This window comes from Otolemur garnettii, unplaced genomic scaffold (assembly GCF_000181295.1).
Source record: "Otolemur garnettii isolate 467f Iridium unplaced genomic scaffold, OtoGar3 scaffold00096, whole genome shotgun sequence".
Lineage (NCBI taxonomy): Eukaryota > Metazoa > Chordata > Mammalia > Primates > Galagidae > Otolemur > Otolemur garnettii.
Genome location: NW_003852491.1, coordinates 6,049,857 through 6,069,765, shown reverse-complemented (window position 1 = coordinate 6,069,765; position 19,909 = coordinate 6,049,857). Strand labels below are relative to the sequence as shown.

The 19,909-nt window shown below is 39.5% G+C and overlaps 1 protein-coding gene across 1 annotated transcript in view; it reads left to right on the top strand.

Moving 5' to 3' along the window:
• The window catches only part of XPO6 (exportin 6), a 114,796-nt gene that overhangs the window by 52,203 nt on the left and 42,684 nt on the right, over positions 1 to 19,909 (top strand). Inside the window, exons 7-9 of the mRNA XM_012808910.2 lie at positions 5,187 to 5,640; positions 9,759 to 9,885; positions 11,562 to 11,671. Coding sequence (XP_012664364.2) covers positions 5,187 to 5,640; positions 9,759 to 9,885; positions 11,562 to 11,671 — 691 coding nt within the window. The remainder of the gene's footprint in view (positions 1 to 5,186; positions 5,641 to 9,758; positions 9,886 to 11,561; positions 11,672 to 19,909) is intronic.

Here is a 19,909-nt window from a genome sequence, read left to right as displayed (position 1 = left end):
TCTGTGGTCCTACAACCCCAAACTCCTGGGCCCAAGTAATCCTCCTGCCTCTACCTCCTGAGTAGCTAAGACTATAGGCCACAATGCCTAGCTAATTTTTCTATTTTTAGTAGAGATGGGGTCTCACTCTTGCTTAGGCTGGTCTCAAGTGATCCTCTCACTTTGGCCTCCCAGAGTGCTAGGATTACAGATGTTAGACACTGCACCTAGCCGAGGCTTTTGGTCTTTTTTTCCCAAATACTTTCTTTTAATATATTTTTCTGTCTAATCACTTTCAAAGAACAAAATCCAGGGACTAGTTCCTGCTGACAGCTCTAGATCCAGCTGTAATAGTCTGGATCTAGAAAAAGGTTTAAAGGTATATATATGTATCTCTTCATGTGTGTGTGTGTGTGTGTGTGTGTGTGTAATTTATTTCTTAGCTTAGTTCCCAAATTGTTGCCTTATCTCCTAAGCTTACAGCAGTAGTGATCATCTCGGTAGACAGACTGCTGTGAAGCAAGTGGTGGTTTAATTCTCCCTTACAAACTAGGTTACTGGGCTCATGGAGGGCAACTTACCAGAGATTATATTGCCAGTGAGTGCTGGAGCAGGGATAGGAACCTTTCCAGAACTTTGCCTAACTTTGCCTTCTTTGTCGTTTTCATCACTTTTGCCCACCTCCTCCTCCCCCCTCTAGTTTGGCTCTGCTACTTACCTTGAGTGGATCTTCTCAGCCCACTGTGGCTGTTCCTTCCCCCTACACTTCTGCACTCTATACTTCTTCCTTAGTCTCCTCTCATCTTCACTTTTTTTTGTTTTGGCAAAGTGGGTGGGAAGTGGACAGACTGAAATTATGTGAATCCTGTAATTCTGAGTTAGCTTTGATAGTACTATAGTAAAAATTAAGGGACCGTATCTTTCTTATCTACGTGATACGTAGTTTCAGGTATAGATTTGTATGTACCACATACATGATGATGAAAAGTTTTTTACGTTGAGGGTTTATTAGAGATCTTGAATTGAGACCAGTACGTCTCAGACTCTTTCCAAATTCCATATCTTTACATGTGTCCTTATAAGCTATCTGTGGAAAGGTGGAATGTGTGGTATCACTCACAACTCCCATGAATATACCTGTTTATCTTTCTACAGTTATAGTGATGGTGTACATGTGTAATCTTATTTTCACCTCCCAAGGGTTCCTTGAATAGAGTTTTCCCACATTTTACTTAACCAAGGATAGTTTTTTTTTTTCTTTTTCTGCAGTTTTTGGCCAGGGTTGGGTTTGAACCTGCCACTCCTGGTATATGGGGCTGGCACCCTATTCCTTGAGCCACAGGCGCCACCCAAACCAAGGATAGTTAGATCACTGATTCTCAGCTGGAGCAGTTTGTCCTGTAGGGGATATTTGGCAATATCTAGAGAAATGTTTTGGTTAACACAGCTAGAGGAGTTTACTGGCATCTAGTGAGTGGAGCCAGGGAGCTGCTAAATAGTCACCAGTGCACTGGCTTCAAAGAATTATCTATGCAAAATGTCAATACTGCTGAGGCTTGGAAACCTTGAATTATAAAAACATAGCTGAATAGAAAATATAAAATTTCAATGATTAAAAAAAAAAAAAGCTGGGTGGTGCCTGTGGCTCAAAGGAGTAGGGCACTGGCCCCATATGCTGGAGGTGGTAGGTTCAAAGCCAGCACTGGCCAAAAACTGCCAACCCCCCCCCCCCCAAAAACCGCTGAGGGTGGCGCCTATGGCTCAGTGGGTAGGGCACCGGCCCCATATACCAAGGGTAGCGGGTTCAAACCTGGCCCCAGCCAAACTGCAACAAAAAAATAGCCAGACGTTGTGGCGGGCACCTGTAGTCCCAGCTACTCGGGAGTCTGAGGCAAGAGAATTGCCTGAGCCCAGGAGCTGGAGGTTGCTGTGAGCTGTGTCACATCACTCTACTGAGGGCGATAAAGTGAGATTCTCTCTCTACCAAAAAAAAAACCTGAGTGGGATCTTTGTATGTAGGCTCATGACATTTGGTGTTTGTATGGAGGGACAATCGCTGGAGGTTTCTGTTTGCCTGTCTTGCTTCCCTTTCACCCCCATCTCTTTATCTGAAAGCGCATTACAAATATGCCAACCATGTCTGGTTGCTTTCAAGTCAGTAAATGCACCAGAGTTGTCCACATACTTCTGTGGGCATGGATACATATTACTGCAAGCATCTGGCTCAACTCAGGGAAGATAAAGGCATTCATAGGTTTTGTAATCAAGATTCTCTTACACAGAGAACTTGGTAAAACTTGCTAAAATTCTCTAAAGTTTGCATTGGAAATGCTTCAGCCTCAAGCAGAGTCCTGTGGTGATTCATCACTTTAATTACAATATAATTTTTGAAAAACACTCCCATAATCTACTAAAATACTTTGAAACATTTAAAACTTGAGTAGTATTTTTATTGAGAAATAACTTTAACAGGAAAAAAAACCCCTCCTCCAGATTGTCTTTATTGACCTAAGCACTTATTACCTTTTATATAATCCTGTTCAATCTTTGAGTATACCAATTTATCTTTCTACAATTGTACTGATGGTGTACATGTGTTATTTCACATATAATTTTAGATGGTACATGTTTTTCTATATTTAAGATTAGCTTTCTTACTTTTCCAAGCTGCATAATCTTTCTACATAGCTTGCCTTTTGGAAAGGAGCCTTGGCTTTAGGGCCAGACCTGGGTTTTAGCTTTGGCTCTGACCTTTTACTCGTTAAAGGACTTTGGGAAACATTTGATCGGTCTGTACTTTGGTTCTTCTTAAAGTCTATAAATGTGGATAATAGTAATACCTTAGAATTGTGAGCATTAGTGAGAATATGCATGTAAAATTTTCAGCCTAGGGTCAAGCAAATAGCACAACAAATGTTAGCCATTATTATCATTGATGTTTCGCTTTTTCTCCCTCTAGCAATTTCATTCTGGAAAAATTTTTCTGAGCCACAGAAGATGGATTCAACTTTTTAATCTACTTTTAACAAGGGAAATTAAAACCCGTGTTAATAAAATCACAAAATCTTTTTTATTTTTTTGAGACAGAGTCTCACTTTGTGACTTTGGTAGCATGCTGTGGCATCATAGCTCACAGCAACCCTAAACTCTTGGGCTTAAGAGATTCTCTTGCCTCAGCCTCCCAAGTAGCTGGGACTACAGGCACCCACCACAACACCTGGCTATTTTTTTAGAGACGAGGTCTTGCTATGGCTTGGGCTGGTCTTGAACTTGTTAGCTCAGGTGACCTGCCCACCTTGGCCTCCCAAAGTGCTGGGATTACAGGCATGAGCCACCTTGCCTGGCTACCAAATCTTTATTTTGAGTCCCTAAACCCTTTCAGGGTTTGCCAAAGGTTGGACAAGCATTCATAAAAATAGTAAGTCCCATTTTTCCATGAATCTGCAGAATAACAAAGCTCATTTACATTCCACATTGCAATTAATCTTTAAGAAATTATTGCTCATCAAATTGTAATCTCTTATTATGGAATACTCATAGTAGTTTGAAATGGCCACTAAAACAATCCATTCATTTTCAGTTGCATATCCCTGTGAACCTGGGTTTTCTTTATATAATACTTCAGTGAAAACAGTCCAGTGCAACAGAGTGAAGGCAAAAGCAGATGAGATAATTTACCTATGTTCTTTCAACCAGACACTAAAGAGATTTCGAAAAATACAAAAAGTAATTTTTTTATGGGTAAAATGTAGTTTTTGTATTTAAAAATGTTATTTGTGCTAATATACAATGTATTTATTATTAAATGAATGAAGTATTTAAACTTTTTTTTTTTTTTTTTGAGACAGAGTCTCACTATGTTGTCCTCAGTAGAGTGCCTTGGCATCACAGCTCACAGCAACCTCAAACTCTTGGGCTTAAGCAATTCTCTTGCCTCAGCCTCCCAAGTAGCTGGGACTACAGGTGCCTGCCACAACGCCTGGCTATTTTTCTGTTACAGCTGTCATTGTTGTTTAGCAGGCCTTGGCTGGTTTCAAACCTGCCAACTCCATTGTAGGTGGCTGGTACCCTAACCACTTAGCTACAGGTGCGAGCCACGTTTTCTTCTATTAACTTTAAAAATTTTGTCTTTAAGTCTTTAATTCATTTGGTTACCAACTTAATATGTGGTATTAGAGATTTTTATTTATTACTTAATGGCCACATACTATTTTTATTGAAACAAGGTCATGATTTGGGAGAGTAGAAGAGTAACATGGAGATTAGTCCTGTCTTATAGCCACTGCTATCTCCTAGGAAGATCTTCCACAATAGAGGTTCTCAACCTTTCTAATGCTGCAGCTCTTTAATATAGTTCCTGTAGGTTGCGACCCACAGGTTGTGAACCGCTGTTCTACAGCTCTCACTAAAACTGAATTTAAGTGAAGATACTGAAGATTATATCCAAATTTTCCCCCCTAAGAATCAAAATCAGTTATACTGTTAACTTCTTCTAATTGGTGCTTAACATTGAGCATACTGATTTTAGTTTTTTCTTTTTTGAGGCAGAGTCTCAAGCTGTCTCCTTGGGTAGAGTGCTGTGGTGTCACAGTACACTGCAACTTCAAATTCTTGGGCTTAAGTGATTCTCTTGCCTCAGCCTCCCAAGTAGCTGGGACTATAGGCGCCAGTTTTTGCAGTTGACTTTGTTGTTTTAGCTGGCCATGGCTGGATTTGAATCCTCCAGCTTTGGTGTATATGGTTGGTGCCCTACCCACTGAACTATGGGTGCCGCCCTGATTTTAGTTTTTTACTTCATAGGTAACTAAACTGATTTCCCTCCCTCCCTCCTTCCCTTTCTTTCTCCCTCTCTCTCTTTTTTGTTTCTTTATTTTTTTAGAGACAGAGTCTCACTTTATCACCCCAGGTAGAGTGCCATGGCATCACAGCTCACAGCAGCCTCCAACTCCTGGGCTTAGGCGATTCTCTTGCCTCAGCCCCCCGAGTAGCTGGGACTACAGGTGCCCACCGCAATGCCCGGCTATTTTCTTGTTGCAGTTTGGCCGGGCCGGGCTTGATCCTCCCACCTTTGGTATATGGGGCCGGTGCCCTACTCACTGAGTCACAGGCGCCGCCCATCTCTTTTTTATTTCTTCTAAGGAGAATTACTTGAAGTGATTTGTAAGAGATTTGATAGTGTGTATCTTAAAAGCTGTTTTTATTTTTAGGTGACTTACTGAGTAACCTGTTGCAGAGTCCTAGTTCAGCCAAACTATTGAATCAGCCAATTCCCATCCTTGATGCGGAGAGTGAGTATATCTGTTCCCTGGCCTTGGAGTGCCTGGCCCATCTCTTCAGTTGGATTCCTCTGTCTGCCAGCATCACCCCGTCCCTCCTTACCACCATCTTCCACTTTGCACGCTTTGGCTGTGACATCCGGGCCAGAAAGATGGCGTCAGTTAATGGCAGCAGCCAGAACTGTGTCTTGGGTCAGGAACGGGGCCGGCTTGGGGTCCTAGCCATGTCCTGCATCAACGAACTCATGTCCAAGAACTGTGTGCCTATGGAATTTGAGGAGTATTTACTGCGTATGTTCCAGCAGACTTTCTACCTCCTGCAGAAAATCACCAAGGATAACAATGCCCACACAGTGAAGAGCAGGCTAGAAGAGCTTGATGAGAGGTAATGAGAACAGGTGTGGAGCTGGCGTGCCCTGAGAAAGGGCCCGGACTGTTTATCATGCTGTGCTGCATAGCATCTGTAATCCTCTTTGATTTCAGAATGTGGGGCTCCTGGTGAGGAACAGAAAGGTAGGTGTGTACCAGTAAGTCTAAGATTAGCTGGAAGGGATAGGGTGGTTAAGGGAAATGAGTTGAGTTTGAAAAGTGATTGTGGATTGTGTAGGTTTGTTGTCTTTTCTCCCCCCATCCATCTCCTGTCCTCCCTTCCACTCCTCTTTCCCCCCTTCCTCACTATTTGCCTGCAGGTCTGAGGTGGTGCAGGAACTGAGACTGCTGCTCATGCGTAGCCAGGAACAGGAGAAGAGGTCCATGGAGGTACAGGAGTTAAAATCACCTTTTTCACTTGGTGTTGCTTGTCAGTTTTTACTATTTGACTTTTCCCAAGTGAACATCATGCAGTGTATAGGAATGTTTTTATTGTCAGTTTTATACAAATGGCAAGTTTCCATCAAAAGGTAGGAGAAGCCAGTGCATGCCTGTAGTCCCAGCTTCTTGGGAGGCTGAGGTGGGAAGATGGCTTGAACCCAGGAGTTAAGAGTCTAGCCTTGGCAACATAAGGAGGTATTGTCTCTTAAAAAAAAAGAAAGAAAGAAAAAGAAAATAAGAGAAAGAGAGATGTTACTGTAGGCACAAGTTAACATGACACATACCTATATTTCTTTGTTATTATTCTCTTGGATAGAGCTTAAAATCACCTAATTGTTTCTTCTTACTGTAAAAGGTGACTCCATTATAGTACTCTGAGGCAGGGCCTTATTATTTATTTTCCTTACATATGATGTCATTTATGTATCTTGTAGCTTTCATTGATGTGATGCTTCTGTAGAAAAACAAGGGGGAAATTGGAGACTTATATTATGAATAGTCTTGTTGACTGTTCAGAAACTTTCAAGTTGATAAATTATATTGAATTAGTAAAGATTTGTAGCTTGTCTGACAATAAAAGTTGTTAATATTAGATTGCCTTTTGTTATTAAGCTCTTTCACAGTAAAGCTCTCTCTTTCTTTTTCTTAGAATAAATAGCAAAATATAAAGTGAGGTGCCTAAAATAAATTTTAAGCACTTTTTATTTTTAATTATTAGTTTTTAGCCCCTGTCAAAGGAAGAAGATTTTCAGTGCTTTTTAAATTGAGCAGTTTTTAAAAATTTTTCTAAAGTTAAAAAATTGATTCATAAGATTTTTTTGGTTTGGTTTACTTGTGAACAAGCTTTTTTTTTGGAGACAGTGTCTCAAGCTGTCGCCCTGGGTAGAGTGCCATAGTGTCACAGCTCACAGCAACCTGAAACTCTTGGGCTTAAGTGATTCTCTTGCCTCAGCCTCCCAAGTATCTGGGACTACAGGCGCTCACCACAATGCCCAGCTATTTTTTGGTTATAGTTGTCATTGTTGCTTGGCAGGCCTGGGCTGTATTCAAACCCGCCAGCTTTGGTGTATGTGGCTGGTGCCTTAGCCACTTTAGCTATAGGTGTGAAGCCTATAAACAAGCTTTTATGTGGCATTTACTTTGTGTAATTACAAAAGAAGAACTCATCTGATAAGGTAGTTTTTAAAATTATTACTTGGTGATAGCTTTCTACATATGAATTCAAATTTATCAGTATTCACACATTTTTATGTCTTTTCTAGCTTTGACTAGGAAAGGCTGTATTATCTTCATATGTTAATTTTAAAACCTAGCTGCTTGTAGTATCAGTTGGTTTGTCTTTTACTTAAGCACAATATAGTCACAGACACTTTGTTGAGAGGCTCACATCTAGATAGTATAGAAATACCGTGGTTTATCTGTATGCTGATTTTGTTATGTATAACTTCTGTGCTTTTGGTTTTATATTTTAATCCTATGCTTCCTATTGCCCTGTGAAAGCTGAGAGGTACCTGGGAACAGAAAGGTGACATACATAATACTGTGTGCTTGCTTCCTGGTTCTGGAGTCTCTCACCACTAACTCTAAACAGCTCCATCCATTCTCAGTTGTTTAGGGGCTGCTTAACCAGGTCCTTGTCTTTTCTTCTCTATTGCCTTTTTTTCTAACTTCCTACTGTTCATTAGCACCTGTACCAGAAGGTGGGCAAGGGAAAGAAAATGAGGTAAAATAAAATCTGTAGTTTTAGGTGTTGAACAATCTTGTTTGTATTTTTAAAAATTGGGTTTCAGATTAAAGTAAAATTGAGATTGCTTGGTATTTTGCCTGTGACTTCTCTTTTCTTTGTTCTTTTATGGGTGGTAGAGCATAAAGTGCACCTTTCTCAAAAGCAGTAAACTGGTTGAGCACTTTGAAGGTCCATGGGAAAGTATAATGTAGTACATGAGCTGACTGGTGAATGAGGAGTTCCTACTCTTGAATCTTAGTGATTGAGGATGTCAGAGAGAAGTCTCTCTGTACTTTCCTATTTCTACAAACAATTGATTTTAGAGCCTTACTATTTTTTAAGTATATGGCCCCATAATCCACAGAGGCAGCCATTCTCCTTATCAAAATATTTTTAAAAAGCTACAAATAAACTCTCATATATGTGAGCCAGCCATATGGTCAGACAGGCAGGTTGGCCACTCTCAGGGAGGTAGGTTCCAGGAATAACACGGGACACTTTATTTCTGGGCCAATTTTGCTTTTCTTTCTTTCTTTTTTCCTTTTTTGATTTTATTTATTTTTTAGAGACAGGGTCTTATTCTGTCACCAGGGTAGAGTGCAGTAGCATGTTTATAGCTCGCTGCAACCTCGACCTCCTGGGCGCAAGTGTTTCTCTTGCCTTAGCCTCCTGAGTAGCTGGGACTATTGGTGTGCACCACCATACCTGGCTAATTAAAAAAAATGTTTTTTTTTTTGTTTTTTTTTTTTTTGGTAGAGATGGGGTTTCACTATGTTGCCCAGGCTGGTCTCAAACTCCTGGCCTCAAGTAGTTCTCCGGCCTCACCCTTTCAAAGTGCTGGGATTATAGGCATGTGTCACTGTGTAGCCTCAAATTTGCTTTTCTGAGGATTGGTCTTCTTCTCCCCCTTTGTTATTTCACTTATCTCTGCTTTAAAAAATAGCTTTTTGCAGTTATGGGTTTCAGAATTGCATTTAGCCATTATTTAATTTTTAGCTAAGGCCTAGTGTATCTTTACCTTTTTTGTTTGTCTCTGAAATGTGATTTATGAAGATATATCCATCTCATTTTCTAATCACCTTTTGGTATTTAGGGGCTTAAAATGACAGTTTCTGAAATGTGAGAGTGATGATGTGCTGTGTATTTAATAATGAAAATCTCTTATCCTTGCAGCTGTGACCCATACTCTTCTGTGAAGTTATTTTGTGAATACAAATGAATGGGGTATTCACTGTGATGTGAAAGAAAGAGCACTGGATTGGGAGTGGGTGGTAGTCTTGTTCTGCCATGAGCTGGCCAAGTGACTTTTGGCTGGTCACTTTATCTCTCTGGGCCCCATCTGTAAAATGGAACCATCAGGCTAGAGTTACTGAGGCTTATGTAGTTTGAAACTTTTAGAGCGGATTGGGGTTTAATGTTTAATTTAGAGCGGATTGGGGTTTAATGTTTAATTAGCAACAGGAGGCAGAGTGGTGGGAAAATGAACAATAGGTTGCAAGCCTGAATATGCCTTACCTGGATGCCATGCCCTTTGTATAGCCTAGTTTTGTTTTTGTGTCTTTAGTGCAGTTCATTTTAGCCTTCTAGCAAAGATAATAAGCGTTTTAGACTTGCCAGATAAAAATGACACAGTGACCTGCTCATCAACTTTTTAATGTCATTTCCTTTTGCTTTAATTGGGTCATAACTCTAATGAATTACAAAATATAAGAGAACTAGCTTATAAGAAGCCTTAGTAGACAGTGTCTGAGGATTAAAGTTGCTTTTCTGCTATGTTTCAGGTGGTAATGGAATGAAGGGTTGCCTGTCCTGTAGGTAATTGTTGCAGGCCTTTATATTTTTTAACTGAAAACATACTATAAATCTGTATAGATCTGTACTGAGTGGAATTTGGTTTGAATTTAAACTCTCTTCTAAAGAGGTGGCTGGGTTTCTTATTGCTGCCTTTTGTTGTCTGTCTCCTTTAGCTACATTGAGAAGTTTACAGACTTTCTGCGGCTCTTTGTGAGTGTTCACCTAAGAAGAATTGAGTCCTACTCTCAGTTCCCTGTGGTGGAGTTTTTGACACTTTTGTTCAAGTACACATTTCATCAGGTAAAGGCACCAAAACTGTCCTCTTCCAGAGAAAAAGTGAAAGAACTTTAATTTTATTTCCTGAAATTTACATAATGCTTATTATGTGTATATTAGCACATATAAGTTTCATAACAGTCCTATGAAGTATGTGTTATTATTATTTAATCATCCCCATTTTATAGATTAAGATACTGAGGCACAAAGAGCAACTTGATCAGGGTCATACAATTAGTAAGTGGTGGAGCCAGCGTTTAAATCCATAGTGTTTGTACTCTTAAGCACTATTATGTTAGAGAAGCAAAATACAGAAAAAGTTTGATTGAAATTGGGGCCTTTGGTTCTATTCTATAACTGTCACCAAAACTTTCCACAAGATTACAAGATACAGTAGAACTTCCATAGTTGACAACCTCCTTCCACTGACTACTTCCTCAAGTTGACCGAATTTTAATAGACCAGACATGCACCACATGTACATATCAGTACAGTAGGCCTAGTTCCTTATGTTGAGCACTTCTGTGTGTTGACCAGTTTGTTAATAGGCTGTTGGGTGGACACCTTAAGACAGTGGTTCTCAACCTTCCTAATGCTGAGAGCCTTTAATACAGTTCCTGTGGGTCGTCACCCACAGGTTGAGAGCTGCTGCCTTAAGAGGTTCTGCTGCATTTTGACAGCGTCCTGGTGTGGTTCCCTGCTTCACTCTTGCTCACCTCCAATCCATGCTCCACTTAACCCAATCTTTAGTTATGTTTTGGTAAATCCTTTTATGCCTGTGTAAACCTCTGGATCTCCTTTTATGCCTGTGTAAACCTCTGGATCAGAAATAGAAGAAAACTGATCCAAGAAGGAAGAAGGTGGTGGTATTAATTCTTTTCATAACTGATCTTGCCACCAAACATGTGAATCAATGAGGCAGTCGCTAGAAAAACAAATGGGTTCTTACAGGTGGTAAGAATTTGAATGAATATATCAGGGATTGGGAGCCACAAGTTGAATCTGAATGTTTGTGGGAAGGACTTTGCATAGAATAGACTCTCAAAGCTCTTGAGAAAGGTAGTCAGTGCCAGGGTGTGGGGACTAGGATCCTACAAAGACTTGTGCTCCTCACTTTGTTTGGGCGCAGTCCTTGTTAGAGGTTGCTCTTAGCCTGTTAAACCCTCTTACTTTTGCAAATAGGATAGTGCCCTGAGGGTCAGACTTAATGAGCTCATTATCTGGGAATGAGTCTGTTACCCGGGAAGACTGTGTTCCATCCTTACATTCCAGTGGGTGCACCTGTCACCTGTGGAGCCACTGAAACTTATTTTTGGTTTTATAATTATTCACAGTGGAAAGAACACTGGTTGTAGGAAAAGGGACCTGCTTTTACCCCTGACTTGGAACGGCTTATATCTCTGGATCTCAATTTATTTTTCTCTAAAATAGATTTGAATTAGCTGATTTTGTAACTCAGTTTGTTCCACAGTGTCTCCCTAATGATGTGCTCTACGGTGCCCTTGTCTTGTCTTGTTAGGTTCAATAGTGCCCAGTGGTGAACACTGATTGGAAGCACCGGTTTTGGTTAGTGGGAAACTGAGGGAACATAGGCTTATGGTTTTACTATTCTGGTGGAAGCAAACACTGTGTGTGTGTATGTGTTTCTAAGAATAGTTGCATTAAATAATTTCATTGTCTGGATTTCTTTTTTACCATAGCCTACTCATGAAGGTTACTTCTCTTGTTTGGATATTTGGACACTCTTTTTGGATTATCTGACAAGTAAAATTAAAAGTCGTCTTGGAGATAAGGAAGCCGTTCTCAACAGGTAAATTCCACAAACATAACTAGAAATAGTCACTTTTACCAGTTATTCTTGTGGTTTAAAGGGGCAGCCATACAGCTGAAACACTTCAGGGAAACTGAGTCACATAAGCTGTTGAGGTTTACATGCCACTGAGCATTTTCTTTTTTCTTTTAAATATTTTCTTAAAACATTTTTTCTGTTTAAAAAGTAACATTTATTAATTTTTTAAAAATAATCATAGCTGTGTTTATTAATGCAATCATGGGGTACAGTGTGGTGTTTTCATATACAGTTTGAAATATTTTCATCAAACTGGTTAACATAGCCTTCATGTCATTTTCTTAGTTACTGTGTTAAAACGTTTATATTCTACTTTTAGAAAGAGTCACTTGTACACTTGTAAGATAAACCATAGAGGTGATCCCACCAATCACCCTCCTTCCACCCATCCACCCCCTTTTCCCCTCCCCCTCCACCCCCCCCATAGTCTTAGAGTATATTTAGGTTATAGCTTTCATATGAAAGCTATAAATTGGTTTCTTTATTATTGATTCTTCAATACAATAATGCTTTTGTGTGGTGTGTTTTTAAATTTTTAAAAATGGAAAAAAAAATTTTTCAGATGACCCTTATTTTAGAGACACGTACTAAAGTATTTATTGAATAAAATAATTTGACATCTGGGATTTGCTTTAAAATAACCCGGTGAGGGATAGATGGGAAGTGGAGTGGTATAGGGAAGAAACAGCTGGCTGTGTGTTGGTAATTGATATTAAAGTGGTTGATAAGAAGTTGGGGTTCTTTATATTCTTTTTGTATGTGTTTGAAAATTTCCTAAATAAATTAATAAATGTGTCATGAAAAAAAGTGTTATTTTTAAAACTAGGAAAAGATATAGAAAAATATAAAGAAGATAAGTTATTCATAATCCCATAGACCAGAGACAATTGCTTCTTTGCTTTTTATTATATTTAATTAATTAATTAATTAATTGAAACAGAGTTTCATTTTGTTGCCCTCAGTAGAGTGCTATGGTGTCATAGCTCACAGCAAGCTCAAACTTTTGGGTTCAAGTGAACCTCAAATTCTTGGGTTCAAGTGATCCTCTTGCCTCAGCCTCCTAAGTACCTATGACTATGGCGCCTGCCACAATGCCCGACTCTTTTTAGAGACGGGGTCTCACTCTGGCTCAGGCTAGTCTCAAACTTCTGAGCTTGAACAATCCACCTGCCTTTGCCTCCCAGGTGTGAGCCACTGAGCCTGTTTTTTTTTTTTTAATATTTCTTAAAAACAATAGTGTAAGGTTTGTCCCCCTGCCCCATGTTTCTCAAACTCATTTTTCTTGCTCGCAGGAAGAAAGTATATTCCCTGTATTATATGATCATCTTAGTGCTGTTGGGTGGGAAGATGAGGAAGGGAAGTTGGAAATTCAGCATGCCAACTCAGCACTTGTAGCTCAGCAGCTAGGGCACTGGCCACATATACTGGGACTGGTGGGTTTGAATCCAGCCTGGGCCTGCCAAAGAACAATGACAACAACAAAGAAATAGCTGGGCATTGTGGTTGAAACCTGTAGTCCCAGCTACTTGGGAGGCTGAGTCAAGATAGTTGCTTAAGCCCAGGAGTTGGCGCTTGCTGTGAGCTGTGATATCACAGCACTTTACCGAGGGTGACGTAGTAAGACTCCGTCTCAAAAAAAAAAGACAAAAAGCCAGCATGCCAGGGAAATAATGGCAGGATCCATATATGGGGAAAGTAAAAATGGCTGTTTTCTTAGCAGAAATATACTTGTCATATTCTCAGTATGTGGCTGCATTCCAGTCACATACTGAACAGGCAGTTAGGAAGGAGGCAAAAAATATTTTACATTATAGAGTCAGAGTAGTCCTGTTTAACTCTGCTGATTCTTAGGTTTCTAGTGCACAGGTCTAATTATGGTATAATGTTACATTCTTGGTGATGTGGCCCTACTTGATCACACTTACCTAAAAGCGTACCTGCAGATTTATTTTACTGTTTGGTTATAGCTTTTTTTTTTGAGACTGAGTCTCACTCTCTTGCCTTGGGTAGAGTGCCATGGTGTTTTTGTAGCTCACAGCAACCTCAAAACTCTTGGGTTCATGTGACCCTCTTGCCTCAGCCCCCTGTGTAGCTGGGATTATAGACATGCACTACCATACCCAGCTAATTTTTTCTACTTTTAGTGGAAGTAGAAAAAACTCTTATTTAGACTTGTCTTGAAGTCCTCCTGGGCTCAGCAGTTCACTTGCCTCAGCTTCCTAGAGTGCTAGGATTACAGGTGTGAGCCATTGTGCCCGGCCTGGTTAAAGCTCTTTTTTGCGCAGTATTTATAAGAACAATTTCAGATGAGGTGGTCATTGTGTGCAAGACCTGTCCAGTGGATGAGGGAGGTTCTCTAGTATGGAAGCCATGTTGAGAATCAGGCAGACCTAGATTGGAGTCCTGGTTTTGTAGTTCCTAATTGGGAAAGTTACTCAGCCCCTAGAAGCTTCTGTTTCCTCATTTGTAAAATGGGGATGATGGTAAAAGTTGTTAAGACATTAATGAAATAATCAAGGGCAGGGCGTGGTGGCTCACGCCCATAATCCTAACACTCTGGAAGGCAGAGATGAATGAACTGCTTTAGCTCAGGAGTTTGAGACCAGCCTGAGCAAAAGTGAGACCCCATCTCTAAAAAAATAACCAGACGCCTATAGTCCCAGCTACTCAGGAGTCTGAGACAAGAGGATCACTTGAGCCCAGGAGTTTGAGGTTGCTGTGAGCTGTGAGGTTACAGCACTCTAACAAGTGAGACTCTGTTTCAGAAAAAAATAAAAAGAAAGAATCAACTAATGTATTTTGAATGTGTGACATATTGTAAATACTCGGTAAATGGTACCAGTGATTGATAGTGGAGTTAGTTACTACACCTTTCCCAAACATGTGCCACACACAGGGAGGTAGAGAGGAGAAACTCCTCTGCTTGAGAAGAGAGGTTAGACAGGACCTCTAAAACCCTTTTCATTGCTGAGGTTTTATGAGTTTTTAAAATTCTAAATAGAATGTTTGTATTCCAAATTTAAACATTTATTATTTTGTTCTCTACATTAGGTTTTGTGATTGCAGAACAGCTTCCATATGGCTACAATGTCAGGACATATGTGGTTATGGGTAGTATATTCATGTATCAGAAACCTTAGTACACAGTAGTAGATCCTGTTTTTGGTGATGTTGCTAACTTTAAAGTAATTGGTTTTTGAATGTGATTCCTCTAAGAAAAGGTACTTTTGCTCTCTTTCTTGTGTGCTGAATAAGCACGTCATATGGTTCTGGGACTGTGCCTAATTTTTCTATATTTAGGGGTAGCTGTTTCTTCATATTTCTCAGGTTAGTTAAGAAAATAAACTGAGGAAATGATTAATATGTAAATACTTTCAAAAGCACAGTTCAAATGAGAGATGTGAAAAATATGGTTCCATTGAGAAACTATACACTAGTACATCCTTAGTATTAAATATATACTTGTGCCATTAGGAGTAGAGGAATGTTCTGCTTTGTGGTAACAGCATTACTTTTGGTCAAGTTATAGCTGATTACATTTCCTCTTGTGAGATGAACATACCAATACCTCTTTTTAAGGATAGTTAGAAATCAAGGAAATCATGTATGTAAAATACCCGGTGGCCTGGTATCTAGATGTATTGGGTACTCAGGGAATGGTTGCAGTAATGACTAAGTCACAGGTGATATTACTGCCATTTGACTATGGCAGTGACCATGGAGTTAGGTGGCAGGGATCTTGGATGGTCTAAAGGCCTTATGCACACCCCTAAGTATCAGCCTTCCTACCTAGCCATCTGCCATCTGATATGAAGGTTGTCAGTGGTTCTGGCTAAGCATTTTAAACACATTTCTCATTGATCATTTGGTTATCATCCTAAACGCGGCTTTCTAATTTTTTCTGACTTTTTCTTTAAACATATATGTGCACTTAACAAAACAACAGAGATGAGGTCTCACTTTGTTGACCAGGCTGAAGTATAGTTGCATAATCATAGTTCACTATAACCTCAGACTCATAAGATCAAGGGATACTCCTGGTATAACCTCCCCAGAAGCTACAGGAGCACACCACTATGCCCAGTTAATTTTTGTACTTTTTGTAGAGATACGGTCTTGCTGTGCTGTACAAGCTGGTCGTGAACTTCTGGCCTCAACAGTCCTCCTGCCTCTGCCTCCCAGGGTGCTAGGATTGCAGGCATGAGCCACTGAGAGCAGCCTAAATAGTACTTTTATGCCTTTAAAAAACAACAACTACAAACCATGAAAGCTTGTCTTGTTTTATGCTATTAAAGAGTAAATAATGTCTGGGAAACTGCCTGTCCTATCAGACACCCTCTTATCTAGGACAGCAGGCTAGAAGGAAGGGCGTATATAAGGTATTCCCCTGGAGTGCACAAAGAAAATATCTGAACTTCAGCTTCTGTTTTTTTCTGTCACCCTTACATTATACATATACAAATGTGTGCACAAAAACTTTTAAATGACGATTTTGAGTTTGGCAATAACTGCTCTAGGTTATTAGAGACTGTGATAGAACTGAGATGTGGTGTTTTGCAGGAACAGCTGATGAAGAGCACTGGCTACTGGCGATTACCACCTTCACTTTAACTAAGAGCATGTTAATGAAATCAAACATTTTTCAATTGATAAAATGTAGAGGGAAGATGAGTGATTTTGGAATCACATTTGTGACTTAAGCCAAAATTTCAGAAGCAACTGTTCTTGCAGGAAGTAGTCAGAAGTGTTTTCTTGGTGTCTTAAATGAGAATCGTAGGTGTGGTTAAGTCACAAAGGCAGCACTCAGTTCCTGTCCCTTGTGGTTTAAAGGTTTTGCATCATTCATCACAACAAAGTGGTAAGCATTGTAGGCTACAAATTTAGAAGCACAAATGTACACGGATTTATTTTTGGTCCTAGGAGCTTAGAAATTGAGAGTTCTGCATGTTCCTTGCTCTAGAGTTTCTTGATCAGAGCTGGCAAGGACTTGAGAGAACTTGAGTCCCAGTCTTCATGGGATAAATGTTTTTACATTTCCTCCTGAGCAAAATTGCTGATGGGGTAGAATCAGTGGTGTCCAACCTCTTTTTTCCTCTCCTGCACATTGGAAGGATAAGTTGTCTTGGGCCACACATTAAATACACAAACACTAATGAAAGCTGATTAGCAGAATCAAAACAAAAGTCTTTGAATACTTTTTGCGATATCCAACACCACAGATAAGCCCCCCCAACCCCCCCCCCCAAAAAAAAAACCTTTACAAAATCACCATGTGGCCCAGTGGCTGCAGGTTGGATACTCCTGGAGATTGTCCTGATTGTCTTTTAAAGGGGGTGGTATGGAAGGACCCAAATTTCAGTTTCCTTTTCATCGTTTATACTTAAGGATGATTGTGTCTTCCTCACATGTTGTTGAGAAAGTGGAACAAACCAGTGTGTGCAAAGTGCCTTGGCTAACATGGGTGCTCAGTGAATATTGGTTCTCTCTCTCTCTCTCACTTCTTTCTTTTTGTGCTCGTCAATGTAAGGCGAGTCACCTGTGTAGAAACTTATTTTTATAGGAAGATGAAGAAATCTATGAGTGTGTGAAGCAACCTAAAGGCATTGAGTCATGTCCTGTGAACCCCTTTGTCATGAGAATACTGGCAAGTGCTGGCCACAGGCCAGCATAGGAATTCCGGGTCACATTAGATTAGGCTGTAAACAAATGTGAGTGAGCATGAGAAAAATTATTGCTCTTTTTGGAGTGGGTTATTCTGCTTAATAAAGAGGAAATGCTACTGTTACACCTGATTTTTTGATGCAGTTAATAAAAGGTGTTAACTAGGTTTAGGTCAGAATTCCAGTAGCTAACTCCTGCTAAGAGAAATTCATTTTGTCAACTACCCCAAAGAGCAAGTGAATGGGATCTTACTTTATTGAGTTGAAAAAACTACCCAGAATTATGCTTCAAACCGGTGGAGTTATCTGACGTGGTGTTTTGTCTACTTATTGCCTGTGTTTTTTTTTTTTTTATTAATTTCTTTGTTCTTCATTCGTATATTTATTGAACAGCTACTATTTAGTTGCCTGAACATGTATAATTTCATTTCATTTTCAGAACTTATCTCCATTGTGTGTACAAGAATTTAATGTTACAAGTTTCCTTCTAAGAACTACTTTAGCTTTTTTCATCAAATTTTAATAAGTTGTATTTTCAGTTGATTTTACATATTTTCTCTTTAAATATTTCTTTCAGATTTCCTCTTTGTTGTTTAATTTCCCAATATTTGGAGAGTTTTCCATATATCTTTTTGTTATTTTCTAGTTAATTTGATTATGATCTGCAAACATAGTTTGTGTGATTTTAGTTCTTTTACATTTTTTCATGTTTATTTTACGACCAAGTCTTCTTGAAGATTGTTTATTGTGCACTTGGAAAAAAAATGTGTATTGTGGTGTTGTTGGGTGGAGTGTTCTATAAATGCCAGTTAGGTCAGGTTGGTTGCATGAGTCTTTTTTATCCTATACTTGTTCTGTCATTACTGAGAGAGAGGTGAATTCTCCAGTATAACTGTGGATTTATTCATCTCCTTTTAGTTTTATCAGTTTTGCTTCATTTATTTTGATACACTGGTGTTAGTTGCATACATGTTTAGTTTTCCTTTTTGATGTATTGTTTGACTATCTCTTTATCTGGTAGTTTAGTGTTTCTGGATATGACAATATGTGTATTTAACTTTTCATATTAATATTTTACCACAAGTGTAATACGAAAACTGTACCACCATGTAGATTACTTTACCTTTCCTTTGTATTGAGGTTGCTATATGTTTTACATTTACACACTTTGAAAACCCATCAGACAATGTTCTAATTTGCACTTTTACTCATCATCCATATTTTAAAGATCTTAAGAGGAGAGGAATAGTATATTATAATATTTACCAAGACATTTGCCAGTTTTCTTGCTTTTTATGCATTCTTGAAGTTCCGGGTTTCTTTCTTTTATCATCTGCTTCTCTGTTAGTTTATGCTGCCATAACAAAACACCACAGGCTTGGTGGCTTAAATGATAGAAATTAATTTTCTTATAGTTCTGGAGACTAGAAGAAGTTACATGCCAGGGTGCCAGCAGATTTAGTTTCTGGTGAGAGCCTTCTTGGTGGCATATGGATGGCTGCTGTCTGTCTGTATTCTCCTGTGGCCGTTTTGCTCTTCTTGGCTGGAGTATTCTATAAGTGTGCACGCGTGGAGAGAGGGAGTGTTCTTTCATGGTTCTTCCTTTTCTTACATGGGCACCAGTCTTGTCTTTATCACCTCTTTGTAGGCCATGTCTCCCAATAAGGTAACACTGAGGGTTAGGATTCGACGTAGGAACTGGAGGTCAGGGGAGGAGACTCAAAATTCAGTCTGTAAACTCCCATCTGAAGAGTCTCATGGAGGATTGTAATAGTAGCTGCTTTAAGTCATCTTGAGGTTGGCATCTCTTGATTGTCTTTCCCTTGAGAAATAGTGTCTCTTTGTTCTTTTTCAGATCATTTTTGGACCCTTTTACCTGTTTGTTCTACCAGTGTTAGGCATGGCTTTCCTCTCCACTGCCACCTTATGGTCAAAGGTGGATGCTGGATTATGCTGCTAGACATCACACCCTCAATTTAGGCAACAGAATGAGAAGTGGGATAGCTTGGGCTAAAAATACTTTCCCAAGACTCACCCAGTGACTTCTTTTAGTGACCGACCATTCTATCTGGAAGGAAAACTGGGAAATGTAGTCTTTCAGTTGGTTTCAGAGCTAATGTTCTCTCACTAAGGAAGAAGGAGATGATGGGTTATTGGACAGGTCAGTTTCTGACATATCCATGTATGTTCCCAGCTCCCACCAATACCTTGGGAGGTCAGTTATATATGTACTTTAGCCTGATTCCTGGCTGGGTTTAATTTTCTAAGTGCTATTTTAAAATTTTATTTATTTATTTATTTTATTGCCAAAGTTGCCAACTGCCAGTTAGGATTTTAGGTGTAATTTAGGGTTAACCTTTGCATCCATAATCTCTAAATTGTCTTTCCATTCAGCAAGGCAATTTATTTTTTTTTATTTATTTATTTATTTATTTTTTTTTTTGAGACAGAGCCTCAAGCTGTCCCCCTGGGCAGAGTGCCGTGGCATTACAGCTCACAGGAACCTCCAACTCCTGGGCTCAAGTGAGTCTCCTGCCTC